This window comes from Camelus dromedarius, chromosome 8 (genome assembly GCF_036321535.1).
Source record: "Camelus dromedarius isolate mCamDro1 chromosome 8, mCamDro1.pat, whole genome shotgun sequence".
NCBI classification, from domain to species: Eukaryota; Metazoa; Chordata; class Mammalia; order Artiodactyla; family Camelidae; genus Camelus; species Camelus dromedarius.
The window spans coordinates 55,988,631-56,001,417 of NC_087443.1; the positions used below are offsets into that span (position 1 = coordinate 55,988,631).

General features: G+C 50.5%; 2 protein-coding genes across 9 annotated transcripts in view; one reads left to right on the top strand and one right to left on the bottom strand.

Annotated features, from left to right (window-relative positions):
• Positions 1-54: 54 nt before the first annotated feature.
• ZDHHC16 (zinc finger DHHC-type palmitoyltransferase 16) lies at positions 55-9,042 on the top strand. Of its 5 annotated transcripts, XM_031461523.2 has the most exons (13): positions 55-257; positions 1,480-1,523; positions 2,055-2,139; positions 3,487-3,734; positions 3,914-4,108; positions 4,234-4,322; positions 4,723-4,751; positions 5,381-5,514; positions 5,652-5,699; positions 6,536-6,621; positions 7,259-7,403; positions 7,586-7,656; positions 8,459-9,042. In XM_031461523.2, the coding sequence occupies exons 4-13, from the start codon at positions 3,492-3,494 to the stop codon at positions 8,571-8,573; spliced, it is 1,155 nt and encodes a 384-aa protein (XP_031317383.1). In that variant the 5' UTR covers positions 55-257; positions 1,480-1,523; positions 2,055-2,139; positions 3,487-3,491; the 3' UTR covers positions 8,574-9,042. The 5 variants fall into 5 exon arrangements, with proteins under 5 accessions (XP_031317383.1, XP_010972689.1, XP_010972691.1 ...); XM_010974387.3 differs by lacking the exons at positions 1,480-1,523; positions 2,055-2,139; XM_010974389.3 differs by lacking the exons at positions 1,480-1,523; positions 2,055-2,139 and having other exon boundaries at positions 7,280-7,403.
• A 223-nt stretch (positions 9,043-9,265) lies between these two features.
• MMS19 (MMS19 homolog, cytosolic iron-sulfur assembly component) overlaps positions 9,266-12,787 on the bottom strand; it is a 28,986-nt gene continuing 25,464 nt past the window's right edge. For all 4 annotated transcript variants that reach the window (XM_031461520.2, XM_010974390.3, XM_031461521.2 and 1 more), the window contains 11 exons: positions 12,591-12,693; positions 12,381-12,449; positions 12,027-12,153; positions 11,497-11,597; positions 11,293-11,349; positions 10,962-11,148; positions 10,572-10,654; positions 10,285-10,449; positions 10,141-10,200; positions 9,747-9,847; positions 9,266-9,667 (listed from right to left, as the gene is read on the bottom strand). In XM_031461520.2, coding sequence (XP_031317380.1) covers positions 9,640-9,667; positions 9,747-9,847; positions 10,141-10,200; positions 10,285-10,449; positions 10,572-10,654; positions 10,962-11,148; positions 11,293-11,349; positions 11,497-11,597; positions 12,027-12,153; positions 12,381-12,449; positions 12,591-12,693 — 1,081 coding nt within the window. In that variant the 3' untranslated portion in view covers positions 9,266-9,639. The remainder of the gene's footprint in view (positions 9,668-9,746; positions 9,848-10,140; positions 10,201-10,284; positions 10,450-10,571; positions 10,655-10,961; positions 11,149-11,292; positions 11,350-11,496; positions 11,598-12,026; positions 12,154-12,380; positions 12,450-12,590; positions 12,694-12,787) is intronic.

A 12,787-nucleotide genomic window follows, 5' to 3' on the forward strand; every position in this document is an offset into this window, starting at 1 on the left:
GACCTCCCCCTTGGGAGAGAAACTCCATTTCCCAGGTTGCCCCGGGACGAGTCCGGGAACGGGGCTCCGGAACCCCTGCGCTTGCGCTTGCGCCCGTGGACCAGGGTGGGCTGGCGGCAGGTCCCGGTCGGCCGGCTGGAGCTGTGGGCGGCGGGCCATGGTTGGTTGGATTGAGCCGGGCCGGGCAGGGGTGGCAGTGAGCGGCGGCGGAGGCTGTGGGGTTCGATTTAGCTGATTGAGGAGTCGGCCGGTGGCAGGTAAGAGCGAAGCCGCGGCCTTCGCTGCCCAATCCTATCCCTTTTTCTAGGGTCCGGCCCTGTTCCGGGGCCATGTCGTAAACCCGAGTTCCTGCTCTGCACAGCCATGCCCTCAGAACCGGGCGGAGCGCACTCTTAAGGCGCGGAACTGGAAAGAGGGCAACCAATGCAACACACCCATTTCACAGATTTGGAAACTCAGCCCCAGAGATAGGATTTGACTTGTGCAGTATCTTTAAGGTAGTTCAGGGTAGAGACCAAACCGGTAGCCAAGTTATTTTATTTCCAGTCCATCATATTTTGAACACGCCAACCTCATGGAGAAATAAAACCTTTTCCCGGTTTTTATAATTGCAGTTTCACATCTTGCGGTCGGATCCTGTCAAGCGGAGCCTGTTAGTGCGGAAGGGAAGTCTGCACATGAATAAAATGCTGCTCTTACTGATGATTGACGTCTGCTGCTTGAGACAGCAAACATCCTGAGAGCAGCATCTTTGTCCAAATGAGATTTGTCGACTTTCATCTCAGTTTCCTCTGCCGCCTGGTGGCTTTGGAATCTGTGTTTGTACTCCCCTCCACTCCCCCCGCCCCCCTCTTATCCCCCATATCTGGTTTCCCCTTGGGAAGGAGATGGTGACTAGAGCCTTGGGAAGAGGGGAATGCTGTGGCCAGATCCCTTCTGATCTGGTGGCAGATGTTGCTATGGCGTATGGCTCCTACTGAGGGATCAAGAATGCTCAGGGCTTGTGCTGGGGGTAACAGTGAAGCTGTGCGTTACTCTGTTTCCCACCCTGTTCACTTTGATCAGCACCCCTTGCCCTCACCACACACCATATTTTGAGTTCTGCTTTACCTCAGTTTCCTGAGATGAAAACTTCATTTGTTCAGTTGTGGTATCTGCATACCCCACAAACTCCACTAGCTAAAATAGGGTAGGTGGGCTGGGCTTCAGAATTTACACAGATCTGATCTGTAGCTCTGCATCTACAAGCTTTCAGTTTACATGTTTGGGTTGATTTCTGGTTGGACTAGTTTTCTAAAGTAACTTCTAGCACTTAAGTGCTGTGATTCTGAAAATGGTTTTCATTTCTCTCTTTATTGATCATGAAGAATGTAGCAGCAGACGCTTATTAAGTGTTATCACATTGGCAGGAGTGTGTTTGCTGTTAGTTGTAGGAGAAAGAGACATCTGACCAGCCTTTCCATTTTGGCATCCCTCCAGGTCACTCATTCAACAAGTATTTATTGAATACTTCCATGATCCAGGTATTGTGCTAAGCACTTTATAAACATTTCATTTATATGTTACCAAGTGTATATATAGAATCATAAAGGGGTAGAGCTGAAAGGACCTTAGTATTTAGTGCTAACCTCTCACTGAATGGAAACAAAAGGAAATTGAGTCCCAGCAGGGTTTGGTGGTTTGCCCAAGGTCACAGAACTATTTAAGGGCAGAATTGAGCCCTAAGTAGTCAAGTTATGGGGCAGGTGAGAGTTGGTAAGTCTAGTCGCTGAGGCAGGCATTTCCTGTAGAGCTCAGCAATTCTGGAAGTGGTTGAGAACAATCTGAAAATGGAGAATTTGAGAAGGAAGATTTCTTTTGTGGACAGGAGAGATAGCATGTAATTCATGTTTATTACAGATGAGGAATGCATCTTATTTGCAAGCTACTGCTGTAAAAAGTATTTTAGCAAATAGGAAACTATCCATTAGCCATAGTAAGGGCATGAACAATGGTGTGGATGATCTAAGTCACCTGGATTTGCTATGGGGTAAAATTTTTTGTCCCACTCTTAGATTTGATTGTGGCTGTAAACGATTTGAAAATTCATGCTTCAAGCCAAATCATGATTCCACACAATAGGAGTCCAACTCAAAGGAGGTAGGAAGTTTGAACTTTTCCTTTTTCTCTTTTCTACATTGCCCCTTAATTCTCTTAGCCCCTCAGAGGTGATGGGAATGGCCAGTTTCTTTATCCTGATGCAGAGAGCAGGTCCCTACTGAAGTGTCTGTCTGCTCTTTGCTGTCCTTGTCTACTGGATTTCTTTTTTGCCTTAGGTCGTTACAGGGCTTGTGGAAGGAGGTAATTAAGTTTTCTTTGAAAGACATCTTGTGATGATGATCTAGGGTGCAGGGAGAATACCTTGCTCCAGTTACTGAAATGAAACCATCCCTATAGTGGAGCAGCCTCCTCCAGTTTCTGCTGGGTTTGAGCTGCCTGTTAAATAAGTCAGTGGATTTGCTGAGGACAGGGTAGCCATAGGGGAAAACCAGACCATTTCTTTGGTGGTAAGGCCTTTTATCTGGAGAATTGATGAGACTATCATCGTGGGAATCTGTCTTCTGTTCTGGGCATTGCCTGGGCAGCTGATCTCCCATGGCTGTTGGATGAGGTAAAAACCATCTAGAGGAGATGAAGGCATTTGCAGAGGAGCCGTGCAAAGAGCTGAAGAGCTGGGAAAGCTGATTGTGAAGCGTGGGGCCAAGGACAGCAGCTGCAGAAAAAGCTCTTGAGTGTCCAGCTAGAACAGTGCAGGAAGACTCATCACTGAGAGGGCAGGCCCTGAGGTCTTCAGGAGCCACCAGCCCCCTCCCACTGCTTGTATCCTGCCTGTGGTGGTGTTCTGCTCTGAACACCAGAAGTTGTCTTGGCTTCAGTAACCTTGGAGTGGGGCTGAGACTGAAGTTGGAGACAAAGCATCTTATGTCATGCAAGGGGTAGCTGAGCTGTCGTGATAGGAGACAAGGACTCTCATGCTGCCAGGTTGGGTCTGGTGGCCTGTAACAACAGTCCGGAAGGAGTAGGGAGGATTAATATCTTTGACTAAGACTCATATAGCACCAGGGAAGATCTAGGTGCAGGGTCCACATGCGATGAACTCACTCTCTACTGGCCGTTCCTGGTGAAGACAGTTGTTAGGAAGTAGGCCGATGGGCCAGGGCAGACAAGAGACCCCGGGAAACCTCTGCTACAGTGGCCAGGCCCACAGAGGCACATTGATGGCTTTGTGCATGTTGATTGAGTTCCACCCAATGATCTGTCTACACAGCAATTCCAGAGACCCTGCTTTGGCTTGGAGCTGCCTCCCTACTTCCTGCAGCTGGTGATTGGCTCAGCTGAGGCTCAGTTTTCAGTCTTACCTCTAAGCTGATGCTCGGGGTCTCCCCACTGGTGGGGGAGGGAGGAACAGGACCCAGGCTGGCCCTTCACGGTGGTGTCCTCTCCTAGGAGCCATGCGGGGCCAGCGGAGCCTGCTGCTGGGTCCTGCCCGCCTCTGCCTGCGCCTCCTTCTGCTCCTGGGCTACAGGCGCCGCTGCCCACCTCTGCTCCGGGGCCTGGTACAGCGCTGGCGCTATGGCAAGGTCTGCCTGCGCTCCCTGCTCTACAACTCCTTTGGGGGCAGTGACACCGCTGTCGACGCTGCCTTTGAGCCTATCTACTGGCTGGTGGACAACGTGATCCGCTGGTGTGGGGTGGTGAGTGATGCCCAGGGGCAGGAAAGGGGATGTTTTAGGGTAGCAGAGGGACATCTGTCTGAAGAACCTACACTGGGTTTGGATCCACACCTGCCTCCTACCCCAGGGAAATTCCTGAGTCTACTCTGGGTGTCGATGAGCTCTCTCATGCGTCTACCTGACCTCACTGGTGTTGGCAGGTGTTCGTGGTGCTGGTGATCGTGCTGACCAGCTCCATTGTGGCCATCGCCTACCTGTGTGTCTTGCCCCTCATCCTCCAAACATACTCAGTGCCACGACTCTGCTGGCATTTCTTCTACAGTCACTGGAATCTGATCCTCATCGTCTTCCATTACTACCAGGCTATCACCACTCCACCTGGATACCCACCCCAGGTGGGTCCCCCCACAGGGGCATGTGGGAGCTGGTCCCGGGGGTTGGGAGGGAGAGTGCCTTGGTATTTTGGGGTACAAAACTAGTGCTGCCACAGCTGTCATGGTGCTTTTCTCCCTCTGCGCAGGGCAGGACTGATATCACGACAGTCTCCATCTGTAAGAAGTGCATTAACCCCAAGCCAGCCCGAACACACCACTGCAGCATCTGCAATAGGTGGGTCTCTGGGAAGCCCAGCTGCGGCCCTTTTGCTGTAGCCCTAGGGCAGAACCTAGACCTGGGGCTGGACAAGACATTTATGAGGCACCTGTCATGTGCCAGCCAGTGTGCCCTCTGTGCAGTGACACCTGACCTCAGGATGGTCCTGCAGGTTAGTCATTATCACCACTTGTGGACAGTGAGGTTCAGAGAGATGGGCCAGGGTGGGCGGGAGACCTTAAGTTACTTTGTCCAGTGTCACGTAGCCAGTGAAGCTAGGTTTGAAGCAAGGCCTGGCTGTCCTCAAAGTCTGTGCCCTTTCCACCTCAGCAGGATGCTGGTCCTTGTAGGGAAGGATTGGCACTGACATCTCAAGAACCTTGGCCACCGTAACAGAGCCTGTGTCCCTCCCTCACAGGTGTGTGCTGAAGATGGATCATCACTGCCGTATCCTTTTATTGTCTTTTCTGCCTGAGGCCTCCTTCTTTAGCTCCAGAGCACTGAGGTTTACGGGCTGCAAACCCAAGGCTTCTAGCATCACCCTACAGAGAGCACTGGGCTCATGAGAAGTTAGTGGAAGAGCGGTTGTGGGGCTGACCATCTTCTGGGAAAAGGAGGAGGCTTGCAGACTCTCTGGGATGGATCTTGGAGTTAGGCATCTATTTGAACAGTTCTCTCTTTTGTGGACTGTCATGCTAACATCTATTGGATGGAAAGAGATGTTTGGTTCAGTGGTTGTCCAGTGGGTGTCCAGTTACAACCATTGGTCCCCTTCTGCTGTCCCACATGGATGTCTGGGTAACCCCAGCTAGGCTGAGGTGTTGGCAGATTCATTTTCCTGAAGGATTTCAGTTTTATGATTTCCTAGTGGGATTTGTGAGGGCTCTGAAAAGCTTTAACACTATCACCTCAACCTCAGGGAAGTCCCATATTTTCCTGCCTTTGGAAAATAGCTTTTGGTGCCCAGAAGCCCTCAGCTTGGATGATGTCATTATGAACCAAGGATGAACCAGAGGAGCCTAAGACACCCCCTGAAGTTGTGTGTTTGGTCTTGTCCTTAATCCTTCCCCTGCCAGCCTGGCTAAACAACTGTGTGGGCCACTATAACCATCGGTACTTCTTCTCTTTCTGCTTTTTCATGACTCTGGGCTGTGTCTACTGCAGCTATGGAAGTTGGGACCTTTTCCGGGATGCTTACGCTGCCATCGAGGTGAGCCCATAGTTAGAAGCAGGGCAGCTCAGCAGAGAGCTTTGGGGTATGGAATCTGTCCCAAAGAAGTGGGGCTGGTAGCACCCCCCATCCCAGAGGCCTAAGAGTATAACCAGCACTGTTTTCCATCCTCTTAGAAAATGAAACAGCTCGACAAGAACAAACTACAGGAGGTTGCCAACCAGGTGGGCCGTCCCCACCCCATTGCCTCCTGCTGCTCAGGCCAGGGGTTACAGAGCTGCTGAGGCAACTGAGGGGCCCACCTGCGGCTGAGTTGTAGAGACTGGATCGGGGTGTTCTGGGGGGCTGTCTGCCGTGGGCCAACTAAATGACCTGCGAGCAAGCTGGGAGTCCCTGGTTTGTGGCAGTTTTTGGCTCTCTATCCCATTATCACCTTCTTTGGGCTGAGCAAGGGCTCTGCCTTGGTGATGGCCTGAGCAGCAAGGAGTCTATGTTAGTTTGTGTAATGGGGTTCCAGGGGACAAGGGTCAGGCTGGGCCAGTCTAATCATCCTTTGCTCCTGGTCTGTCTGTATCTGCATCAGGATTGTCCCTTCTCCCCGGGCCTTTTAGAGTTCCTTATTCTGAGCAGATCTTGGGCTTGTGATTTTACCTCTACTGCCCTTTTGGTCCTTAGTGGAGCTCACAGTTCTCTCTCTCCAGTCGTTCCATTCTGGATGTGGGTCTGGTCCCCTCTCTCGGGGATTGCAGCCACACAGTGAAGAATTCTAGCTGGGATGTGGAGTGGCTTCCCCTGGAGCCCCATTTGTGTTGTCAGAGCTAAAGGCTCAGGGTTGGCCCCTCCTGTGCTTTACCATCCTGTCCAGACCTGCTCTGCCCAGTGTTTGTCCACATGATGATGCCGCCAGGCTTGGTCCACCCCTCTGGCTGCTGCCCTGACTCCTCTGTGGCTTAACCCCCCGTTTTCTCATCCTGGGCTTGGATCACTTCCCTGCCTGAAAGTGCTGGGCTCTGCTGGAGACCAGCGGAGCAAATGAGCCAGACTTTGTTTCTTTTTCTAGACTTACCACCAGACCCCACCACCCACCTTCTCCTTCCGAGAAAGAGTGACTCACAAGAGTCTTGTCTACCTCTGGTTCCTGTGCAGGTACCGAACTCCCATTTTTGATAGTTTGAGGGGCAGCTTCAGAAAAACCTTTTTAGGTGCCCACACACAGGCAGGAACCCATCCCTGGTGAACTGCTGCTGTTCTTAGTCTGATTTAGGTTGCAAAGAGTAGTGCTTAATTTTCCTCGGCATTTTGAGGCAGGGAACACTAAGGATATTGGCATTGAGTGTCTGTTATGTGCTAAGGCAAATTAAACTCCCACTTAAAAGGGTAGGTGCCTTTCATAGCTGAGGAAAATTGCAGATGTGAGCAGTGAGGTGATTTGTTCCATGATACACAGCTAGGAACGTAGAGCTGGAATCTGAGTGTTGTGCCATCTCATCCTAACCCCTGGTGCTATTATTACCCTCTCCTGTCTCCCAAGCGTGGGTATTTTAGGAAATAAGTAATGTTTTTATTACTGTTTCCCTGTCTTCCTTTCCACATAGTTTATTCTTAGCCCCTGTTGATGCTTTTTCATGGATGCTGTTTATAGATGCAATGAAGTAAAAGTTCATCTTGGATGCATAGGCTGGGAGATAAGGAAGACTTAGGCAGAGGTCCCTAGCTAATCACTATTGCTCAGCTCAATTTCAGACCTACTACGGCCTCTAACCCCCTCTATGCTACCCAACAGTCTTTGCCCCTCTTTCCTCAGTTCCGTGGCACTTGCCCTGGGTGCCCTAACTGTATGGCATGCTGTTCTCATCAGTCGAGGTGAGACTAGTATTGAAAGGCATATCAACAAGAAGGAGCGACGTCGGCTGCAGGCCAAGGGCAGAGTGAGTAGGGCTGGGCTTGGGGTGGAGGGGCGGGTGGGTAACTGAACTTGCCGTCCTGTAAACAGAGGCCATGGTCAGGGCCAACTCAGGCAGGCATCAAGGCCAGACCTTATCTTGTTAGTTTAGGCTCAAAACTGGTTTAAGTAAAAGGGTTTGTAGAAACACGTTTTTCTTGGCTCTAGGTTTTTAGGAACCATTACAACTACGGCTGCTTGGACAACTGGAAGGTATTCCTGGGTGTGGACACAGGAAGGTAAAGTAAAACATCTAGACCAGCACTGTCCAGTGAACTGTGATGAGGAGGATGTTCTGTACTTATGCTAAGACACTAGCCACTCACTGGTGACATGTGGCTTTTGAGCACTGGAATCGTGGCTCATGTATCAATGAATTTAATTTTTAATTTTATTTTCTTTTCAGTAATTTAAATAGGCACGTGTGGCTAGTGGCTACTATATTGGACAGCACACATCTAGGCTCTAGGAATAGAGATCATTGCTCATTTGAGTCAAAGGGGCTTAAGGCCAAAACTGGTTTAAGTAGCAGATGAGAATTAAAGATGACTATGAGAGTGTCCTGAGAAAGCTGTTCTGAAGGGACCTTTAGTTAGGGTATGTTGGCTACCAGTCACCTCTCATTTGTATGGCAGTGTCTGGCCTTCAAGTCAATAATTTGTGAGATTGAAGTTAATCTATTTGTGATAGAGATCCTAAGACTATAAATGAGGCTAGCTCCCTCAGCCCAAGAGACAAAGGTAAACCATTTTTCAAATTGCAATAAATGAGGCAGGAATAAGTAGGTGGCCCTTCTCCCTTTCTCACCCTCGTTAGATTCCTGCCTGTCATTGTGCTTGCAGTGGCCCCTTCAAAGTTTAGCTCAAAACCTCTAAAGGTCTTCAAGGCATCAGCAGGCACACTTATTGGACAAAGTTACTTTTGTGATGAATGCCAAGGTAGCTTCAGACTACCCTGATGTATCCTTGCTGAGGAAATGAAGATCAGGAAGGAAGACCAGGAACTCTTGGGTCTCAGAAGTATCTCTGTCTTCTCTCATAGGCACTGGCTTACTCGGGTGCTGTTACCTTCCAGTCACCTGCCCCATGGGAATGGAATGAGCTGGGAACCCCCTCCCTGGGTGACTGCTCACTCAGCCTCTGTGATGGCAGTTTGAGCTGGATAGTGTCAGCCATAACTCGAGCATCACCCTGCTTCCTGCGTTGCCTCAAGGGCTTCCAAGGATAGCTTCTGGAAACCCTCGAGCAAAAAGAGCCAGTGGGCCTGCCGCAGGGTACTATGCAGGGACAACTCAAGGACCAGTATCCTGGCCATTGCAGAAGCAAGGCACGATGTGGAAAAATCCTAGGACTGATGTCCCTTTACTCAGGCAAACAGAAGTTCCAGCCCCAGACTGGAGATTAGGCAGCTAGCAACCTTGCCGGGTGCTGACCCCGACCTCCTCCAGGTTACAGCACCAGGGTTGGCCACCACCTCTTCCATTTGCCGTCTGAGAAAACACCTGAATGGTAGAGCTAAGATCCTGGCTTCTCAACAGGGCAAAGATACCAGGCCTACTGCTGAGGTCACTGCCACTTCTCATGTGCTGCTGAAGGGAGCAAAAATAAAGGTATTTGATTTTTAAAGATATGCAACTTTTCATTCTTTGCCTTTCCTGTGGGTCAGGGAAAAGGAAATTCAGGGTCAGGGCCTGGCGAGTAGGTGCCCTGGTCATGCCAGCTGGGCTCCACTTGGAGGGTTGGATGCCCTGAAGAATTCCTGGCTGATTCCTATCATTACTGTTCCTCTAGCTTATGCAGTGACACTGCTGAGGCGTAAGTGGGGAGAGGCAGATAACTGACAGCCCCATTAGCAAAAGAAATCTTTATTCTCCAGTAGGTACACACACACCCACCATCCCTGGTCCTCAGGGCCACACTCATCTGCATTCACTCCCAGCAGCATATCCCCCTTTCTCTGACATATAAATGGAAGAGCTCCAAGACCAAGATCATTCTTCAAACACAAACGGTCTCACACTCAGTTACTTCACAAATCCTTTAGAAATCAGGGTTCCTATGTTTCTTGTACAGCCATGCGACAGAGGCCCAGCATTTGTTCTGTGTCTGTGGGAAAGGCAGTCAGAGGCCAGTGGCCTCCCTGCCTTGGGCAAGATGGCTCAATAGTTAGTAATTTCAGGTTAGATGTCTGTTAGAACAGTCTAGGCCAGGATGAACCCTCGTTCAGCTGCCTGGGCTCCCCAGCAGAAACCTGCGGGCAAAAACAGTGTTGACAGCATTAGTGGTGAGCCTTGTTTCAATCCCATCTCTCCCTGTGACCTCAAACTCACCATTCTCCCCTGGCTGATACTGCTTCCTTACGCACCAGTCTCTTCTTGTCATCCAGAGGTCTGGCTAAGGCCCGGATCACCTGCGGTTTATACGGCAGCAGCTGTGGAGTTAGAGGAGCTAATCTGAGCCTCGTCCAACCAAGATAACCGAAAAAGCTGCTGCTTTGACTCTACAACGCTCTTCCTATTCTTCTTCAGTGATTCCTGAGGAGGGTACGCAGGAGGCTGGCCGTTCTATTACAAGGCAGGCAGGCAAGTCCTTGCCTATCTGTACCCTGCAGTTCATACCTCAGTCACACCGCAGGGTGGCTAGTCCTGCTTGACTAAGGCAAAAAGGTACCTCTGGCTTTTCTAAGATGCTTCCAGGCCAGAGAGGGACATCTGAGGTACTCACCACAGGGGTGGGCAGGCGGGTCAGAGCATGCATACACTGCAGTGCAGCGATCCGGACAGCCTGCAACACAACCGTAATCATCGGTGACGGGAGACCCATGAAGGGGAGACGTACGTGCCAAAGAGTTGTTGAGGCTCAACACACCATGGAAGGGCTGGAGCTGAGGTTCAGGAACTTGGTGACGAGGGTGTCAACGTGAAGACTCATGACCTGGGGTGCTTCCAGCAGAAGAGGCTGAAGGCAGCTGAGGGTGGAGAGCTGTACCACAGAGTCGGGGCAGGACAAGGCTTCCAGCAGCAAGGAGAGCAGCTAAGGGGCATAGGAAAGGCGGGATGACCGCATCTGTGATGAGCCTGCTTCTCCCCCTTTCTAGCCCCAGCTGGGGGACAATGGCTGGGTCCCTGCTTAGAGGCTCTGACTGCAGGGCTTACCGTGGGCAGTTCTGGCAAGAGCACAGGCTTTGGCAGCCTGTTGAGTACATGAGACAGACCCTTCAGGTAATTTGGCTTCACATCTGTAAAAAATGGTACAGCTTAGGGGAAAAACTGAGTTCAGACATACAGCTTGAGAATTCAACTCCAATTTCTGGTGAAGTTGGAACATCAGCCTACAAAGAAGTTTAAAAAAAAAAAAATTCCCTCAAGCTCAGAATAAGATATGCCCATCAAAGGAAAAGAGTAGGGCAAGAATCTGGACGTTCAGCATTTCAGACAGACCACACTATGGCTCTAAAGAAGCCCCAGTCCAAGGTTATTTTAGAGACTGGCCTGAGCAAAGGAGAGGTCTATATATTTACAGCCTTTCCTTTAGACTCTCCTCACCTTGGGGAGCAGCATGGAAGCCCCGGACCAAAGCAGGCACGTTATCCGTGAAGAACCGCTGGCGGAACATGATCCGCACTTCGGCGTGGCCAGCACGAGTCAGCACGTCAGTGCAGTCAGACATGAGCAGGGAGAAGCCATCGGCTGCTGCTGGGCCTAGTTCTGGATCACTCAGGAGGCCCATGAGCTGGAGAAAAGAGAGCCTTTGAGGTATGTCAGGAGGAGGGATTTTAAATACCCAAGAAGAGGACAGAAGCCATTTCTGGGAGGAAGAGTGACAGGGAAGTTCCTGTTTAGGTCCTAGGTTCTGCAGTCTCCAGAAGGGACTTACCCGGTCTGTAAGGCAAGAACTGAGTGGATGGTATCTGAGCACTAGGGCCTTTGTGACCTGTAATCAGAGAGAAGGAGAACAGTCAGGGCATGGCACCAAACCCTAGAACCCTGAGAAGCATGCTTATGGTTCAGGGTTAAATGGAGAAATTTTATTTAAGTAGACATAACTGCTCTCTCACAGAAATCCATTCCGACTCCTTACCCAGAGAAGCAGTGTAAAGGCCTGGCTACGACAGGGCCCAGAGCTCAGCCCAGCCTCCACTTTGTCCACAGCCAGCTGTAGGAATTCATCCAGCTGTTGCCCTAAAAAGGAGGGAGGAAATGCTGATGCAAAGGCTACATATGTCTCCTTTAAGAACAAAGGGTGTAAATCATTTCAATGCACATGCCCACTCAGCTCTAGGACACCAGCGTGAGAGCCTGGTATTCTCATAGTGTAGGGTGGCTGGCATTCGAAAAGAGTCAACTTCTAATAAAGAATTACCCCTAATAGCTCCCTGTAGGGAACAGGATGACTGAACCAGATAGAGCACTCTGCTTGTAACCCCTTATCTTATGTCCTATAATGCTTTGCCCAACTCTGGTCTTGACTCTTACCCAAAGGGCTGTCCCTGGGAAAGCCCAATTATATTATTAGCAAGCTCCTTTTAAAAAGCGAATGAGGACCAAACTTTAAGATTTCGTCAGTAGTCGATTCAGGGAGGCTCCCGCCCCATAGCCTCATCCCAGTACCTGCAGGGTGCTTGTTGAGGAGGCCTGCAAAGCACTTGGCAGCAGCGGTGGAGGAGAAGGGGCAGCTGTGGCAGCAGCTCAGCTCTAAAAGTTCTCGCATGAGTTGGTTCAGCTGAGGGATTTCAACCTACAGAAAACCTGGCCATGTCATGGACCCAGAGAACACTTGAACTCCCAGAGATACCCAGGAGAGAGTGGCAGCAGGGGCCGGGGGGATAAGAAGTAAATTCTCCAGTCGGAAAAGTAGAAAATCAGCTTGGCCTGTGACAAATTTCAGCCTAGAAGTCAGCCAGGAACCACCTCCCCTTGTCAGGCTTAAACTAGGACAACTCCCCAAATGTTTCCGTCACTTACAGTTCGAGGCAGAGAGCAGACAAAGGCCATAAGCAGTGCAACCAGCCGCCTCTGCCCTGAGGAGCCATCCTATAAAGGAAGGAGAGCCCTATCAAGCTAGTTCCACCAGCAAGAGGATTGTCTGCCCTGATACCCGTCCCGGGTTAGCCCTAAAAATTTGAAAGACAAAAGTCCCAAGATTCTCCACGATCTGATCCAGCAGATCCTCACCTGGAATGGCTGGAATCTGCCAGGGAAGCTGTTTTCAGGCAGGAAGGAGATGTTGCCATCCAAGAAGAGGGGCACAATGTGGGCGACACTCTGGGCAGCTAAGCTGGGGGGAGAACACTAGGTGTCACCAAGGAGCTGGGGTTCCACAGTAGCCCTGGGGTTCCCAGCAGTCACTGAGTCGGTGGGCCAGAACATGA